The sequence below is a fragment of the Rhinatrema bivittatum genome, chromosome 5 (genome assembly GCF_901001135.1).
Source record: "Rhinatrema bivittatum chromosome 5, aRhiBiv1.1, whole genome shotgun sequence".
NCBI classification, from domain to species: domain Eukaryota; kingdom Metazoa; phylum Chordata; class Amphibia; order Gymnophiona; family Rhinatrematidae; genus Rhinatrema; species Rhinatrema bivittatum.
In genome coordinates, this window is record NC_042619.1 from 119977792 (window position 1) to 119993372 (window position 15581).

General features: G+C 48.7%; 1 protein-coding gene across 3 annotated transcripts in view; it reads left to right on the top strand.

Moving 5' to 3' along the window:
* The window catches only part of KPNA3 (karyopherin subunit alpha 3), a 276618-nt gene that overhangs the window by 111332 nt on the left and 149705 nt on the right, over window positions 1-15581 (top strand). For all 3 annotated transcript variants that reach the window (XM_029602832.1, XM_029602829.1, XM_029602833.1), the window contains 2 exons: window positions 7971-8057; window positions 8482-8651. In XM_029602832.1, coding sequence (XP_029458692.1) covers window positions 7971-8057; window positions 8482-8651 — 257 coding nt within the window. The remainder of the gene's footprint in view (window positions 1-7970; window positions 8058-8481; window positions 8652-15581) is intronic.

Consider the following 15581-nt stretch of genomic DNA (forward strand, 5'->3'; position numbering starts at 1 on the left):
CGTGGAACCTCAACATAGTCCTTGAACAGCTTATGCTTTTCCCGTTTGAGCCCATGGACTCAGCACATATTAAATACCTCACATGGAAGGTGGTGTTACTAGTTGCAGTAACATCAGTACGACGAGTCAGTGAATTACAAGCCTTGGTCCATTATTCTCCGTATTTACAGTTTTATCATCAAAAGGTGGTTCTCCGAACTCACCTGTCCTTCCTACCAAAAGTGGTTTCTCAATTCCATCTCAAACTATAGAACTACCCATCTTTTCCCCTAAACCTCATGCAAATGATAGGGAAAAATTACTGCATACACTAGACTGCAAAGGTTTTAGCATACTACAAAGAACAAACTCGGACTCCCGTGTTTCTCAACTCTGTCTTTCGACCCGAAGGTGCCTGGAATACTGGTGGCTAAATGCACCATCTCCAGCTGGATAGCACAATGCATCAAATTTTGTTACGACAAACAGAAGCTACAGCTACATTCTGTTCCCAAAGCTCATCAAGTTAGAGCAGTGGTGGCCTTGTTAGCACATCTTAAAAATGTACAACCTATAGACATTTGTATGGCAGCTACATGGTCATTGCTACATACCTTCACATCTCACTACTGCCTTGATCAACAAGCAGCCACTGATGCGAAGATAGGGCACACAATCTTGCAATCTCTATCCTCTTGTACACGGTGATTGCCACACTGTTCATGATCATGTATAAACATAACATAAACAATGTGATCGGGAGCTTGGGACTCCCATGACAGCATGGCTAATTCAGCCCTGCTATCGATGGGGAAAAAGCAAGTTTGCTTACCGTAAACGGTGTTTTCATAGATAGGATGAATTAGCCATGCTGACCCACCTTCCTCCCTGGCAGTCACTGTCCTTTCGACTACACTACAGCTTAATCACAGACTGAGGAGAATCTGTTACTTTCCTGCGCGGGAACACACTTGCAGCCGCAGAGAGGTAATCTAAATCTGTTTAGTAAAGCTCCGCCTCCCAGACCTGATTGACAGATCCCATGACAGCATGTCTAATTCATCCTGCTGTTTACGGTAAGCAAACTTGCTGTTATGCATTGAGTAAAAAAAAATATTTTTCTCACGTTTTAAATGTATTACTTAGTAATTTCATTGTATGTCTTTACTGGTCTTTACTTTTCAAAAGAGTAACCAACTAATTAACATTTACTTGTCCTATTCCTCTCATTATTTTATAGACCCCCTATCATCTCCAAGCTGATAAGTCCTAACCTCTTTAGCCTTTCTTCATAGGGGAATTGTTCCATCCCCTTCATCATTTTGGTCGCCTTTTTCTGTACTTTTTCTAATTCTGAACACAACTCAAGATGCCACACCATGGAACGATACAGAGGCATTATATTTTGTTTTATTCTCCTTTCCTAATAATCCCTAGCATTCTATTTGCTTTCTTGACTGTTTCTGCACACTAAGCAAAAGATTTCAACGTATTTTCAACAATGACACCTAGATCCTTTTCCTGAGTGGTGACGCTTAATGTGGAACTTTGCATTTTGTAGCTATAATTTGGGTTCCCTGTACGTACCAGGATCATTCCAGACGGTGGGTTATGTTCCCTGTCCAGCAGATGGAGTTAGAACCAAAAATTCCCGGGGAGGACCTATATAGCCACGCCTCCCTTGCCTCAATCCTCAGTATAGTTCTAACTCCAGCAGATTGAGCAGGGGACACGGTGGTCCCCAGCACTTTTCTAGTTTTATTTTCTCTTTGAGGGATCAATTAAATAATATTAGATAAAGGTTTTCTTCTAAGGGATAGGTTCTGTAGTGTTCTGACAGGACCACTCCGTTCAAAGAGAGACACTGTTTTCCAGTCAGGAACTTGCTGACAGGCTGTGTTTTTTGCCTGTCACTTTATTTTTCTCTTTGTTTTTCCTCTTCCTTGCCCGGCTACAGTGTGGTAAGTGTTGTTTTTATTTTATTTACAGTCGTTGGGAGGAACAGGAATTTGTGAGGGGTGAAGTTGGTAGTGCTGACCGCTCCCACCTAGCCCCGGAGTTTGTACTTTTCCCCTCCTCCCCTTCGGGGAGTGATTGGAGTCCCGCCCTGCAGCTCTGCGACGACACATTCCCCAGAGCTGCTTACCGTCGGGACGGCGCTTTCCCCGACGGTCTCTTGGGGACGGTGAGGGGTCCGGAGGCCGGATAGCTCTATTGCTTCCCCGCTTCAGTTGTTGCCGCGCGCCGCAGCCACCCCTCCCTCCCGCCGCGATGCAGAGATCGCCTAACGGCTCCGGAGCTCGGCAAGGGGTTCAGCAGCCCTCGGAGGTATTTTCTTCGGCTTTTCCTGAAGGGGAGTATAGCTTACCTGGTGGGCAGCGTGGAGGAGAGTCAGACCGCGCCGGCAGGAAGCGGCATGCCCCGTTTCCCCTCAGCGCGGGAACGGTGGCCATTTTGTTAGCTGACTCGGAGGCAGCTCTCTCTGAGGAGGACGTCGACGCTCCGCTCCAGGTTTCCTCTCACAGTATGGGGTTTCTGAGCGCAACGGACCAGGGCAGGTAAGGGGACGACACCTCGGGGGGCCCTTCATCAGCACTTCCTGCTTTTTCGCCAGAAGTCGTCGTTTTAATGCACAAGGCATTTTTACAGAGCAGGGATCCGAATCTTGGAAATTGGGGTCCCCCTCCTCCCAAACTGACTTGCTTGACCCAGCTTTCGACGGCAGACCCTCCCTTAGGGAAGGCTTCTTTGCCCACAGGGGGTGCGGGGTTTGCTCGGCCCCCTCCCGTGGTCCCTACACCGCTGCAGCAACCGTTGGGGGATTCATGGCAGGACCCAGATGCGGATGATCCCTCCCTGGCGGCCCAGGTAGAGGGTGTCGACCCAAGGGTTCTCCGCATTTTTCAAGCAGTGGAGTTGGATGATCTCATTCCCCACATCCTGCAGGAAATGGACATCGATCCTCCTCCGGATCCTGTGGCTCAGGATCCGAAGATTAAGAAAGGGGACCCTCTGCTAGCGGGCTTGCGACCCCTAGCGATAGCTTTTCCCACGCATCACAATATCTTGCAATTAATTTCAAGGGAGTGGGATACTGGCGATATCCACGGTCACGAAGCATACCACCATCCCGGTCACGGGTGGGACGGCGTTGAAGGATGTCCAGGATCGCAAGCTCGAGGTGTACCTCAAGCGTATCTTCGAGGTCTCAGCGTTGGGGATGAGGGCTGCTATCTGCAGTTCCCTAGCACAGCGAGCAGCTCTGCGTTGGGTACAGCAGCTTCTCACATCCCAATCTTTGCCACAGGCAGAGACTATTCAGGCTGATAGACTTGAAGCGGTGGTTGCCTATGGAGCTGATGCTTTTTATGATCTGTTAAGGGTTCTCGCTCGATCCATGGTGGCGGCGGTGTTCGCTCGCCGTCTTTTGTGGCTTCGCAACTGGGCGGCAGATGCTTTGTCCAAGACGCGCCTGAGTTCTCTTCCTTTCAAGGGCAGATGCCTGTTTGGGGAAGATTTGGATCAGATCATCAAATCTCTTAATGAGAATGCGGTGCACAAGCTACCAGAAGATCGTCCATGTTCTTCTAGATCTTTTTATTCCTCCAGGAACAGGTACCTGAATCAACGGAGGTCGCGTCCTGCCAGACAGCAAACACCTCGAGCGCCTTCTACACGATCACACACCTGGAACCGGTCCTTTCGTGGACGCCGCCACGGTAAGGATACTCAAGGGGCAGGTGTCTCCTCAAAAGCTTCACAATGATGCCAGAGGGTCCCACGAGGGGATCCCCCACCTGGGAGGTCGCCTTACTCTCTTCTACAAAGAGTGGGTCCAAATTACGTCGGATCAATGGGTGCTGGACATCTTAAGTCAAGGCTACGTATTAGATTTTGTACACGAACCCCGAGACCGTTTTCTGTTTTCTCCTTGCGGTTCCCGCCTCAAACAATTAGCAGTTCGACAGACTCTCGATCGTCTGCTACAGCTGGGGGCGATAGTCCCGGTAGCGGCCTCCGAACTGGGAAGAGGACATTATTCGGTCTACTTTGTGGTTCCCAAAAAGGAGGGCACGTTTCGACCTATCCTGGATCTCAAGTCTGTCAACAAGTGTCTCAGAGTTCCTCGTTTTCGTATGGAAACGCTCCGGTCAGTGTTAGCAGCTGTGCATTCGGGAGAATTCTTGGCCTATTTGGACCTTACAGAAGCATACCTTCACATCCCGATCCATCACCATCATCAGCGCTTCTTACGCTTCAAGATTTTGGGACAACATTTTCAGTTTCGTGCTCTCCCCTTTGGCCTGGCGACGGCTCCGTGAGTCTTCACCAAGATCATGGTGGTGGTAGCGGCGGCGCTCCGCAGGGAGGGTGGTATCCTAGTATATCCCTATCTAGACGACTGGCTCATTCGAGCGAAGTCGAGGACGCAGGGCTACCGTGCTGTCGACAGAGTGTTACAGCTTCTTCAATCTCTGGGATGGATCGTCAATTTCTCAAAGAGCAAACTGATACCGTCCCAATTGCTGGATTTTCTGGGAGCACACTTCGACACCAACCAGGCCAAGGTGTTTCTGCACCCGGACAGAGCTCGGGCTCTACGCGCTCAAGTAACCGGTTTTATGGCTCTAGTCACTCCCATGGCATGGGACTATCTTCAGGTACTGGGAACCATGGCCTCAACCATCGATTTGGTACCATTGGCCTTCGCTCATCTCCGACCTCTCCAGAGGTCCCTACTTTCACGATGGAACCCGGTGTTGAGAGATTTTCAGGCAGTGCTGCCCATTCCGAGTGTTGTCTTGAGCAGTCTACAGTGGTGGCTGGACCCTCAACGATTAGCTCAGGGAGTGTCTCTGCAGAACCCGAATTGGGTGGTCGTCACCACGGATGCCAGCCTCACCGGCTGGGGGCTGTTTGTCAAGACAGGTCTCTCCAAGGCCGATGGACGGTAGATCAGTCCACTTGACCCATCAATCGGCTGGAGACCAGGGCAGTCCTCCTAGCGCTGCAGGGGTTCTACCCACTGGTACGCAGTCGAGCGGTTCGGATTCTCTCGGACAATGCGACCACCGTGGCGTATATCAATCGCCAAGGGGACACCAGAAGCCATCTAGTCTCCTTGGAGACAGACGACTTGATGGTGTGGGCGGAGCTACACTTGCAGCGTCTAGCGGCTTTGCACATAGCGGGCGTGGACAACGTGCAGGCAGATTTTCTCAGCCGGCAACACCTGAATCCAGGAGAGTGGGAACTCTCAGAAGACGCAATGCGGAGGATAATACAGCATTGGGGGATACCCCATGTGGATCTAATGGCAACCGCGACAAATGCAAAGGCCGCCCGTTTCTTCAGCCGCAGGCGAGAGCACGGCGCGGAAGGAGTCGACGCACTAGTTTCTCCCTGGCCTCGACAGTGTCTTCTGTATGTCTTTCCTCCGTGGCCTCTAGTGGGCAAGGTCATCTGACGGATAGAGAAGTATCAAGGTCCGGTGGTCCTAGTTGCGCCAGAGTGGCCTCGACATCCATGGTTTGCAGATCTTCTCAATCTGGCAGTGGAAGGCCCGCTTCGACTCAGTCACCTATCACGTCTCCTTCGCCAAGGGCCAATATTTTTCAGAAGGCAGATCGCTTTTGTCTTGCGGCTTGGCTTTTGAGAGGCGCCAATTAAGAAGGCGCGGATATCCAGAGTCTGTCATCTCGACGCTCCTGAAAGCTAGGAAGACTTCCACGTCAGTTACCTATGTCAGAGTATGGAAGGTTTTTGAGGAATGGTGTGAGTCAAAGACTATTCTGCCAACGCAGGCCTCAGTAGCGCATGTGCTTTCCTTCCTACAGGCGGGTCTGGATTTGGGCCTGGCCTATAATTCTCTTCGTGTTCAGGTAGCGGCTTTGGGAGCTTTCCTACGGAGTAATGACAGGGAGCTCCTGGCCTCACATCCGGATATTCTACGTTTTCTAAAGGGGGGTAAAACACTTGAAACTTCCCATTAGACCGCCTTGTCCTTCATGGAATCTCAATTTGGTACTCCGGGCTCTATGTGCACCGCCTTTTGAGCCTCTGAGTTCGGCAACACTCAAGGATGTCACCCTTAAGACCATTTTCCTGGATGCGATCAGCTCAGCACGTCGGATCTCTGAACTACAAGCTCTATCATGTCGGGAGCCATACCTTCGTTTCACGCCAGGGGGAGTATCCCTGCGGACAGTTCCATCTTTTCTGCCGAAGGTGGTCTCGACTTTCCATCTCAACCAATCGATAGAGCTTCCGTCATTTGTATCCTCTGATTCTTCTGACCTGCGTCGGTTGGATGTCCGACGTTCTTTGATACATTATTTGGAGGTCACTAATGAATTTCGACTCTCCGATCATTTGTTTGTCCTTTGGTCGGGACCCAGGAAGGGTTGCATGGCATCCAAACAATCAATTGCTCGCTGGCTGAAAGGAGCAATTATAGCCGCATACATCGGAGTGGGTAAGTCTCCACCTTTAGCTGTTAAGGCGCATTCTCTACGCGCTCAAGCGACGTGGACGAAAAGTTCTGCAGTTTCTTCTCAAGAAATTTGTAGGGCGGCCACATGGAAGTCTCTCCACACTTTCGCAAGACATTATCGTCTAGACATTCGCGAGCTGTCTCACGATCAGCTTGGAGACAGGGTCATACGGGCAGGACTGTCCGCGACCCACCCATGATGGGGAAGCTTTGGTACATCCCACAGTCTGGAATGATCCTGGTATGTACAGGGAAAAGAAAATTATTCCTTACCTGCTAATTTTCGTTCCTGTAGTACCATGGATCATTCCAGACCCCTCCCTGGTTTTGGGGGTTCTTTGTGGGCCATCCCTGCTTTCCTGTCTTCACAATATTTTCACTCTGTATCTCTAGTTATTGCGAGCTGTGTCTTTGCACACAGTGCTGTTTGCAAGTTCAGTTACAGTTTTTTGAGTACAAGTTACTTGCTGTCACTTACAGCTGTTTTTTCTCTATTTTTGAGATTAATTGATCCCTCTGGTTCTGTCTCTTCTCGTCTTGGCTTTGCTAGTCCAGTTACTGAGGATTGAGGCAAGGGAGGCGTGGCTATATAGGTCCTCCCCTGGGAATTTTTGGTTCTAACTCCATCTGTTGGACAGGGAACATAACCCACCGTCTGGAATGATCCATGGTACTACAGGAACGAAAATTAGCAGGTAAGGAATAATTTTCTTTTACTCTTCCCTAAGTACATCACTTTGCACTTGGAAAATGAAATTCAAATGTAGACATTTGCATGCTGTCTCTCCCAGTTTTGCAATGTCCTCTTGCAATTTCTCACAATTCGCGTGTGATTTGACAACTTTGAATAATTTTGTTTCATCGGCAAAGTTCCTATTTCAAGGTCATTTATAAATATATTAAAGCATCAGTCTCAGAGTAGATCCCTGGGGCACTCCACTATTCACCTTTTTCCATTGGAAAAATTTGCCATTTAGCTCTACTGGTTTCTATCTTTTTTTTTAGCTAGTTGGCAGTCCACAATAGAGCTCTGCCACCTATCCCATGATTTTCTAATTTCCTAAAGTCTGAGATTTTGTCAAATGCTTTCTGGAAATCCAGATACACTACATCAACTGGCTCACCTTTATCCACATGTTTACGCCCTCAAAAAAAAATGTAGCAAATTTGTGAGGCAAGACTTCTCTTGGCTAAATCCATTTGGCTTTGTTCCATTAAACTATAGTTATCTATATGTTCTGCAGTACTGTTCTTTATGATAGTTTCTACCATTTTGCCTGGCACCAGAATTACCATTGACTGTAGCATACTGGATTTGTACCGTCAACTTGTATTGTGGTTTCACTTGGTGAAATATTTATTCTATAATTTGCTGCTGCCAGCTTTCAGCCAACACTGATTTTGTGTAGGCAGTATAGTTCATAATAGTGTATTAATGATACTTGTGCACTGTTTAGTAAAATCTGTGAATTGTTGCTAACTACTCTTCCTTTTATAGATGCAGTTCCCCTCTTTTTGAGACTATTAAATTCTCAGCATCAAAATGTCTGTGAACAAGCAGTTTGGGCCCTTGGAAATATTATAGGTAGGTACAATGCTTAGTTAACTGAAAATAAATGGTTGTGTGCTTGTGTTTAAAAATGAATAGTTGGCATTAAGCTGGGGTGTAGTTAAATTGTCTGCTTTTGTGTACACTTTTTTTTCTTTGCACCATTGACATTTCCAGTGTAACTATGTTTCCTCTCTGTTTGTAATTGAAAACATTTCTCAATATAATTTGTGCTTGTCAAGTTTTATGTGGAAATAATAAACCCATAGCTTAATTTTTACATCCAGATATGTAGAATATTTAAATTAGTTTTGTTAATATTTTCACAGAGCAGCTTGTGATGCTTACATGCTATTAAACATTGAGGAAACATAGAAAACTGTCCCGACATAAATCATTGCATACATTTCAGAGCTTTTCATCATGAATGTAATTTTTTTTTAAATTTTCATTTCTGTAGGTGATGGTCCTCAGTGTAGAGATTATGTCATCTCACTGGGAGTTGTCAAACCTCTTCTGTCCTTCATCAATCCCTCCATTCCCATCACTTTCCTTCGGAACGTCACATGGGTCATTGTAAATCTCTGCAGAAATAAGGACCCCCCACCACCTATGGAAACAGTTCAGGAGGTAAATAAGAATTCCAGTGTGCCAGATTGTGCTTGAGTCTTGAAACTGATCATTTATACTCTTTTTCTACAAGATTAATGTAGTAATTAGAGATGGGGGGTATGCTGTGCTGGGAAGGAATCTTAACTGCAAGAAGCATAGCCTGGGTAAACAAATAAGCATGGGTGTAGCTTGCTTGTTACGGCAGTTACTACCCCAAATCAGTTAAGCCTGATACTTCACTTTCAATGCATATCCAGCTTAGCTCTCTGCTTCAACGGCAGGGGGGATGAAGAAAAGTGGATTTATATTCAGACAACCAGCAAGGACTGAATTGCACAGGCTGGGTAAACAAATAAGCGTGGGAGTAGCTTGCTTATTGCGGCGGTTACTATCCTTAACCAATTAAGCTAGATACTTCACTTAGATGCAGCTCCAGCACTGCTCTCTACATTAATGGCAGGGGTGGAAGGGAAATAGAACCATAAGGTTACTAAGGGCCAAGAGTAACAGATAAGTATGAGAAAAAAAAAGTGTGAAAGCTTGCTGGGCAGACTGGATGGGCCGTTTGGCCTTCTTCTGCCGTCATTTCTATGTTTCTATAAGCAAAGCCTTGTTCCCTGTACGTACCCAGATCAGTCCAGACCATGGGTTATGTCCCCCATCCAGCAGATGGAGTCAGAGCAAAAACTGAAAGGGCACCCTCTTAAGCTGGTGTGCCCTCTGTATCCCTTCAGTATTTACTCTGACTCCAGCAGATTGAGGGTCTCACCTACAGTTCTCCCTTCTTGTTTGAGAAATTAGGCTTTCTTTCTTATTTTCTTTGGATGGATCACTTTAAAAAAAAAAAAAAAAAAAAAAAAAGTTTTTGGCAGAATAGTTTGAGACGAAGTTTACTTCTCAGACCTCCCCAGCAGTTTGATCTGTTAGTGCTGGTAGCCTGTTATTCCTATTACCTTTTTCCTGGTATTGGGGGTAAGTTGGATGTGATTTTTTTTTATTCACAGGCTTCACTGCTTCTTTTTGCAAGGGGTGTAAGTTGGTGGTCCAACCTCTCCCCCGCTTGCACGGCCTGCTGCCCTGAGAAGCTGTTTTCCTCGGGGCAGCAGTGACTGAGACGTGGCATTCCTCGGTCATAAAATTAAAAAAAAAAAAATTAGAGTAGAACATTTAAGGGCCAGTGCTGGGTGCCTAGACACAGAGCCTGCAGTTTCACTTAAGGCAACAAATTCGGGGGTGATTGGCGCGCTTTTGGCTGACTGACCTACCTTCCCCCCCATGTCGCGACCGACGCAATGTGGAGTGTGCGGGGAGCCCGGATTGCGGCTTTCCCGCTCTGGGCTCTGTACGAGGTGCCTCCCCAGCAGGGAAGGGCCCTAGTCTTCAGGCGCACGTTTTTCTGCTCGCAGCCAGGCATGCCTGGCTTCAGGGAGGCCAGCCCCATTCACGAGCAACGTGGGAACGGCGGACATTTTGTCTTCGGGGTCAACTGCTTCAGCACAGACAGAAGACGTGGCAGACCTAATCCGTTCACCCTACCCTCCGAGCCTAACTCCGGCACACCTCCCGGATATGGAGCCGCCCTCTGAGGACCCTCCTTCAGCGCCTCCCCCAGCTGTGCCTTCCCCGGGGTCCCTGCTTGCACCTTTCTCGGCGGAATTTATCCTTTTGATGCACAATGCCTACCTGGCCAGGCAGGACCCAGTGTTCGACCCAGCCCCAGGAGCCTCCCTGGGTGCTACGGGTACTTCTATCCCCCAGGGCCCGGGGAGACTGCTGCCCCAAGAGACTGGAGCCTTTCAGGAGTCCTCATGGGTAAGGATGGTCTCGACTCCAGTCGACCCGGACCTTGCCCCAGATCTGGATGATTCGACGTCTTATTCACAACTTGAAGGCGATGATCCTCGGGTCCTGTGGCTTTTTCAGAGGGAGGAATTGGACCTTCTGATCCCGTTTGTCCTGTCCGAGTTGGAGATTGACCCTGCTCCCGGGTCCCAGCCAGCGAATAGGAAGGGAGACCCTGTCATGGCGGGTCTCCGCCCCCTCCCCCCCCCCCCCCCCCCCCCCGGCCAGAACTTTCCCGTCTCATCCCATGATACTGGAATTACTCTCCCAGGAGTGGGACACTCTGGACACTTCTCTTCGTGTTGGCAGAATGATGAATAAACTTTATCCACTCCCAAAGGATCTACTAGACCTTCTCAAGGTCCCGAAGGTGGCTGCATCCGTGTCCGTGGTTACAAAGAGGACAACCATCCCGGTCCCCAGGGGCACTGCCTTGCGCGATGTCCAGGATAGGAAATTAGAAGTTCTTTTGAAGAGGAACTTTGACGTTTCTGCTTTGTGTCTGAGCTGCGGCTTGCAGCTCCTTTATGCAGCGGGCGGCCCTGAGATGGGTCCAACAGCTCCTCGGGACTCAAGCACTCCCTCCAGAAGAGGTGCAACAAGCGGAACGCCTGGAGGCGGTGATTGCTTATGGTGCGGATGTTCTGTATGATCTCCAAGTTCTGGCCAGGTCCATGGTTTCCGCAGTGTCAGCCAGAAATCTTCTCTGCCTACGCAATTGGGCGGCAGATACTTCCTCCAAGTCCCAGCGTGGGTCCTTGCCTTTCAAAGGTAAACTACTCTTTGGAGATGAACTGGAGCAAATCCTTGGGAGAGAATAAAGTGCATAAGTTACCGGAGGATCGTCCTCTGAGTACTAGACCGTTCACCTCCACCAGGTCTCTGTTCTGGGGCCAGCGCAGGTTCCGGCAGTCCAGGCTGGGGAACCAAAGACCACCTCCTTCCAGATTTCAGTCGTGGTCTCATTCCTTTCGAGGCAGAAGGCTGTCTAGGGATGCCCTCTCCCAGGGGTCTGCCTCTAAACCTTCCCAATGAAGTCTTGCCGGCCCACTCATCTATTCCCAGAATAGGAGGATGGCTTTTGCTATTCCTCAATGAGTGGGTCAAGATTACGTCTGACCAGTGGGTCCTGGATATTCTAAAATTGTTACACATTAGATTTTGTTTGACTCCTAAGGGACAGATTTCTCTTCTCGCCCTGCAATCCTCTGAAGAAACAGGAGATCGTGAGCCAGATGCTCGACCACCTCACTGGCCTGGGAGCTGCTATTCCAGTGCCGGTGTCGGAGCAAGGGTACGGCCATTATTCAGTCTACTTCGTAGTACTCAAGAAGGAAGGCTCCTTCTACTCTATCTTGGATCTCAAGATGGTCAACAGGGCTCTCAAGATCCCACGCCTCCGGATAGAAACCTTGCGCTCGGTGATAGCGGCGGTACACCGGAGGGAATTCCTCGCCTCCCTGGATTTGACAGATCTATCTACATATCCCCATTCGGAAGGAGCATCAACGTTTTCTCCGCTTCAAGATCCTCTGCCAGCATTACCAGTTTCAAGCCCTGCTGTTCGGGTTGGCGACCGCCTCCCGAACCTTCACCAAGATAATGGTCGTGGTGGCAGCGGCACTGCGGAGATAGGGGATCCTTGTTCACCCATACCTGGACGATTGGCTCATAAGAGCGAAGTCCGAAGCCCAGTGCCACCAGTTGGTGGGCAGAGTCCTGCACCTTCTCCACTCCCTTGGATGGGTAGTCAACTTTGCCAAGAGCAATCTGATCCCCTCTCAGGCACTCGACTTCCTGTGGGCGTGTTTCGACACTAAAGTGGGCAAGTTGTTTATTCGCTAGGAACGAGTGCAGTCCCTTCTACAGGTACGATTTTGGGGCCTCCTGCTCCCGACAACTTGGGACTATCTTCAAGTTCTCGGCTCTATGGCATCAATTGTCGATGTGGTACCGTGGGCATTTGCACATATGCGGTCGTTGCAGAGGACATTGCTCTCCCGTTGGAAGCCGGGGTCCCAGGATTTTCAGGCACCTCTGCCGCTCACGGAGGTTGCCTTGAACAGCCTCTCCTGGTGGCTCCATCCAGACCACCTGTTGCGCGGGATGGATCTGGAGATCCCGCAGTGGACAGTCATTACCTTGGATGCCAGTCTCTCCGGATGAGGAGCTGTGTGCGGCAGGCAATCGACATGGGAAATGGACTGTCGCAGGCGGCGTGGCCGATCAATTGCCTGGAGACCAGGGCGGTCCGCCTTGTCTGAAGCGCTTCCTCCCCTTGATCTAGGGCAGAGCTGTGCGGGTTCTTTCAGACAACGCAACCACGGTGGCGTACATAAACCGTCAGGGAGGAAAGAGAAGCAGACAGGTCTCGCTGGAGGCGGACAGGTTGATGGAATGGGCGGAGCTCCACCTCGCTCGTCTGGTGGCCTCCCACATAGCCGGGGTGGACAATGTCCAAGCGGATTTCTTGAGCAGTCAATGCATCGATCCGGGAGAGTGGGAACTCTCCACGGACGCAGTGAATCTCGTTGTTGCCAAGTGGGGTCTCCCACACCTGGACCTAATGGCCACTTGGAAGAATTTATTTTATTTAATAATTTTCTATACTGACGTTCATGAGAAAACATATCACATCGGTTTACATCGAACCAAGGTTAAATTACATCAAATAAGTAATAACAAGTGAATAACTGTGGTAAAAAACAAAAGCGAGATACATGAAGTAGTGGGCAATGTGCTTCGGAGGATAGAGTGTCATCCAGGGCCGGTGATCTTGATAGCCCCAGAGTGGCCTCGACGTCCATGGTTTGCAGACCTGGTCAATCTGGCAGTGGACGGGCTTCTTCGTCTCTGACATCTTCCGAACCTCCTGTTTCAGAGTCCCGTATCTTTCGACCGGGCAGATCGCTTCTGTCTTGCGGCCTGGCTTTTGAAAGGCACAGGCTGAGGAAGAAAGGTTTTCCTGAAGATGTTGTTTCCACCTTGCTTCAGGCTTGGAAGACCTCCACGTATGTCTCATATGTCTGGGTCTGGAAAGCATTCGAGGCATGGTGTACCTCACTTCGTATTTTCCTGCGTCTAGCAACAGTGCAACAGGTACTTACATTCTTGCAGCGCAGCTTGGAGAAAGGACTAGCCTACAATTCTCTGCAGGTCCAGGTGTCCGCGCTCAGGGCCCTGGTACCTCGCCTGGATGGGGCATCTTTTTCCTCCCATCCCAACATAGTGCGTTTCCTGAAGGGTATGAAGCATGTCTAGCCTCCAGTCCATGCAGTGTCTCCTTCCTGGAATTTAAAACTGGTGCTTCGAATTCTCGGGGGTTTCCCCTTTGAACCTCTGAAAAAGGCTTCTGTCACGGATCTCACTCTCAAGACTGTTTTTCTGGTCTCTATTTGTTCGGCTCGGAGGATCTCGGAGATCCAGGCTTTGTCCTGCTGGGAGCCATATCTTCGTTTCACCGACTCGGGGGTTTCCTTGACCACTGTGCCTTCTTTTTTTTACCAAAGGTGGTGTCTGACTTCCATTTAAATCAGTCTGGAGCTGCCCTCCTTTGCGGACCACCAAGCCCAGAGAACTGTCGGTTGGATGTCAAGCGCGTGTTCTTCTTCGCTACCTGGAGGTCATGAATGATTTCAGTCTTTCAGATTATCTGTTTGTGTCGTGGGGCGGACCCAACAGGCTGTAAAGCATCTAAGACAACCATTGCACATTGGCTGAAGGATTCCATCTCGTCGGCGTACATTGGAGTGGGTCGTTCTCTGCCGGAAAGTATCCAAGCTCATTCACTTCGGGCCCAAGCGGCCTCCTGGGCAGAGAGTCGAGTGGTTTCTCCACAAGAGATCTGTCGCGCAGCGACTTGGAAGTCTCTGCATACTTTCACACGTCACTACTGGCTGAATCTCCAGGCACCGGTTTTTGGCTCCTTCAGGGCGCAGGTCATTCGAGCAGGTTTCTCGGGGGCCCGCCCTACGTAGGGAAGCTTTGGGACTGATCCGGGTACGTACAGGGAAAAGAAAATTATTGCTTACCTGCTAATTTTCGTTCCTGTAGTACCACGGATCATTCCAGATGCCCTCCCTACTTATTCTCGGGGTTGAAGGTCTTCCTGCTCGAATATTCAGTTCTGCCTATTCAGTGTATATTGTAAAGAATTAATGGTTCTTTCTGCAAGTTGTTGTTCTTACACATTCATTGCATTTGTGTTCCATACAATTTGACAATTGTTGATCCTGACTCTGATCCATCCAAGTGGGGATTTTTCTCTCTACATTGATATACTTTATACTGAAAGGATACAGAGGGCGCCAGAGGGTGCCCTTTCAGTTTTTGCTCTGACGCCATCTGCTGGACGGGGGACATAACTCACGGTCTGGACTGATCCGTGGTACTACAGGAACAAAAATTAGCAGGTAAGGAATAATTTTCTTATGTTTGGAAATCTAGTCTTGGTGAACTAGCTAAAGAGAGGATATGACTAATCTCACATCTTACCATTATGTTCAACTATATTTTTATTTAGTTTGTTTTTTCATGCAGTTGGTTAAGTAGTACTTCACAAATTTACTCTTTATTTTTGTTCTTAGCATTGACAGCTATGACTCCTTGCTTCATGTCTTGTTTCATTCCCAGTGGTAAAGTTGTCTGAAGCTGCTCATAAGACTATTGAGAATTTAGTTTTTACCAAAAATGTTAAAAGTAGACATAAGAACATAGTGTTGTATGTTGAAAGATTTTTACAGGTGAAATCTTAAAGTGAAGGGAGACATTTCTGTTTGTACAGAAGGGACCAGAAAAAAGTGGAGGTGGTTGAGTGGCATGAGAATTCGATTTTCTTGGCCATTTGGCTGAGCAGGATCTGTTAGCTTTAATATAATAAACATTTGGTCATAATTTTCCCGTGGGGCCAAGCAGTCTCAGTGGAGGCATGTGCATAGGTCTCTTGTTCTGGGAGAGGGTGGGGGTGGTATTGGAAGAACATTTGTAAAACTTTACAGAAAACGTCTGAACATGTGCACAAAGAGACCTGGGTACTGGACCAACTGCCACTCATTTTTATGTTTGAAGTGACTCGCTGTATCTGTTTTAGGATCTGTTCAATTTATT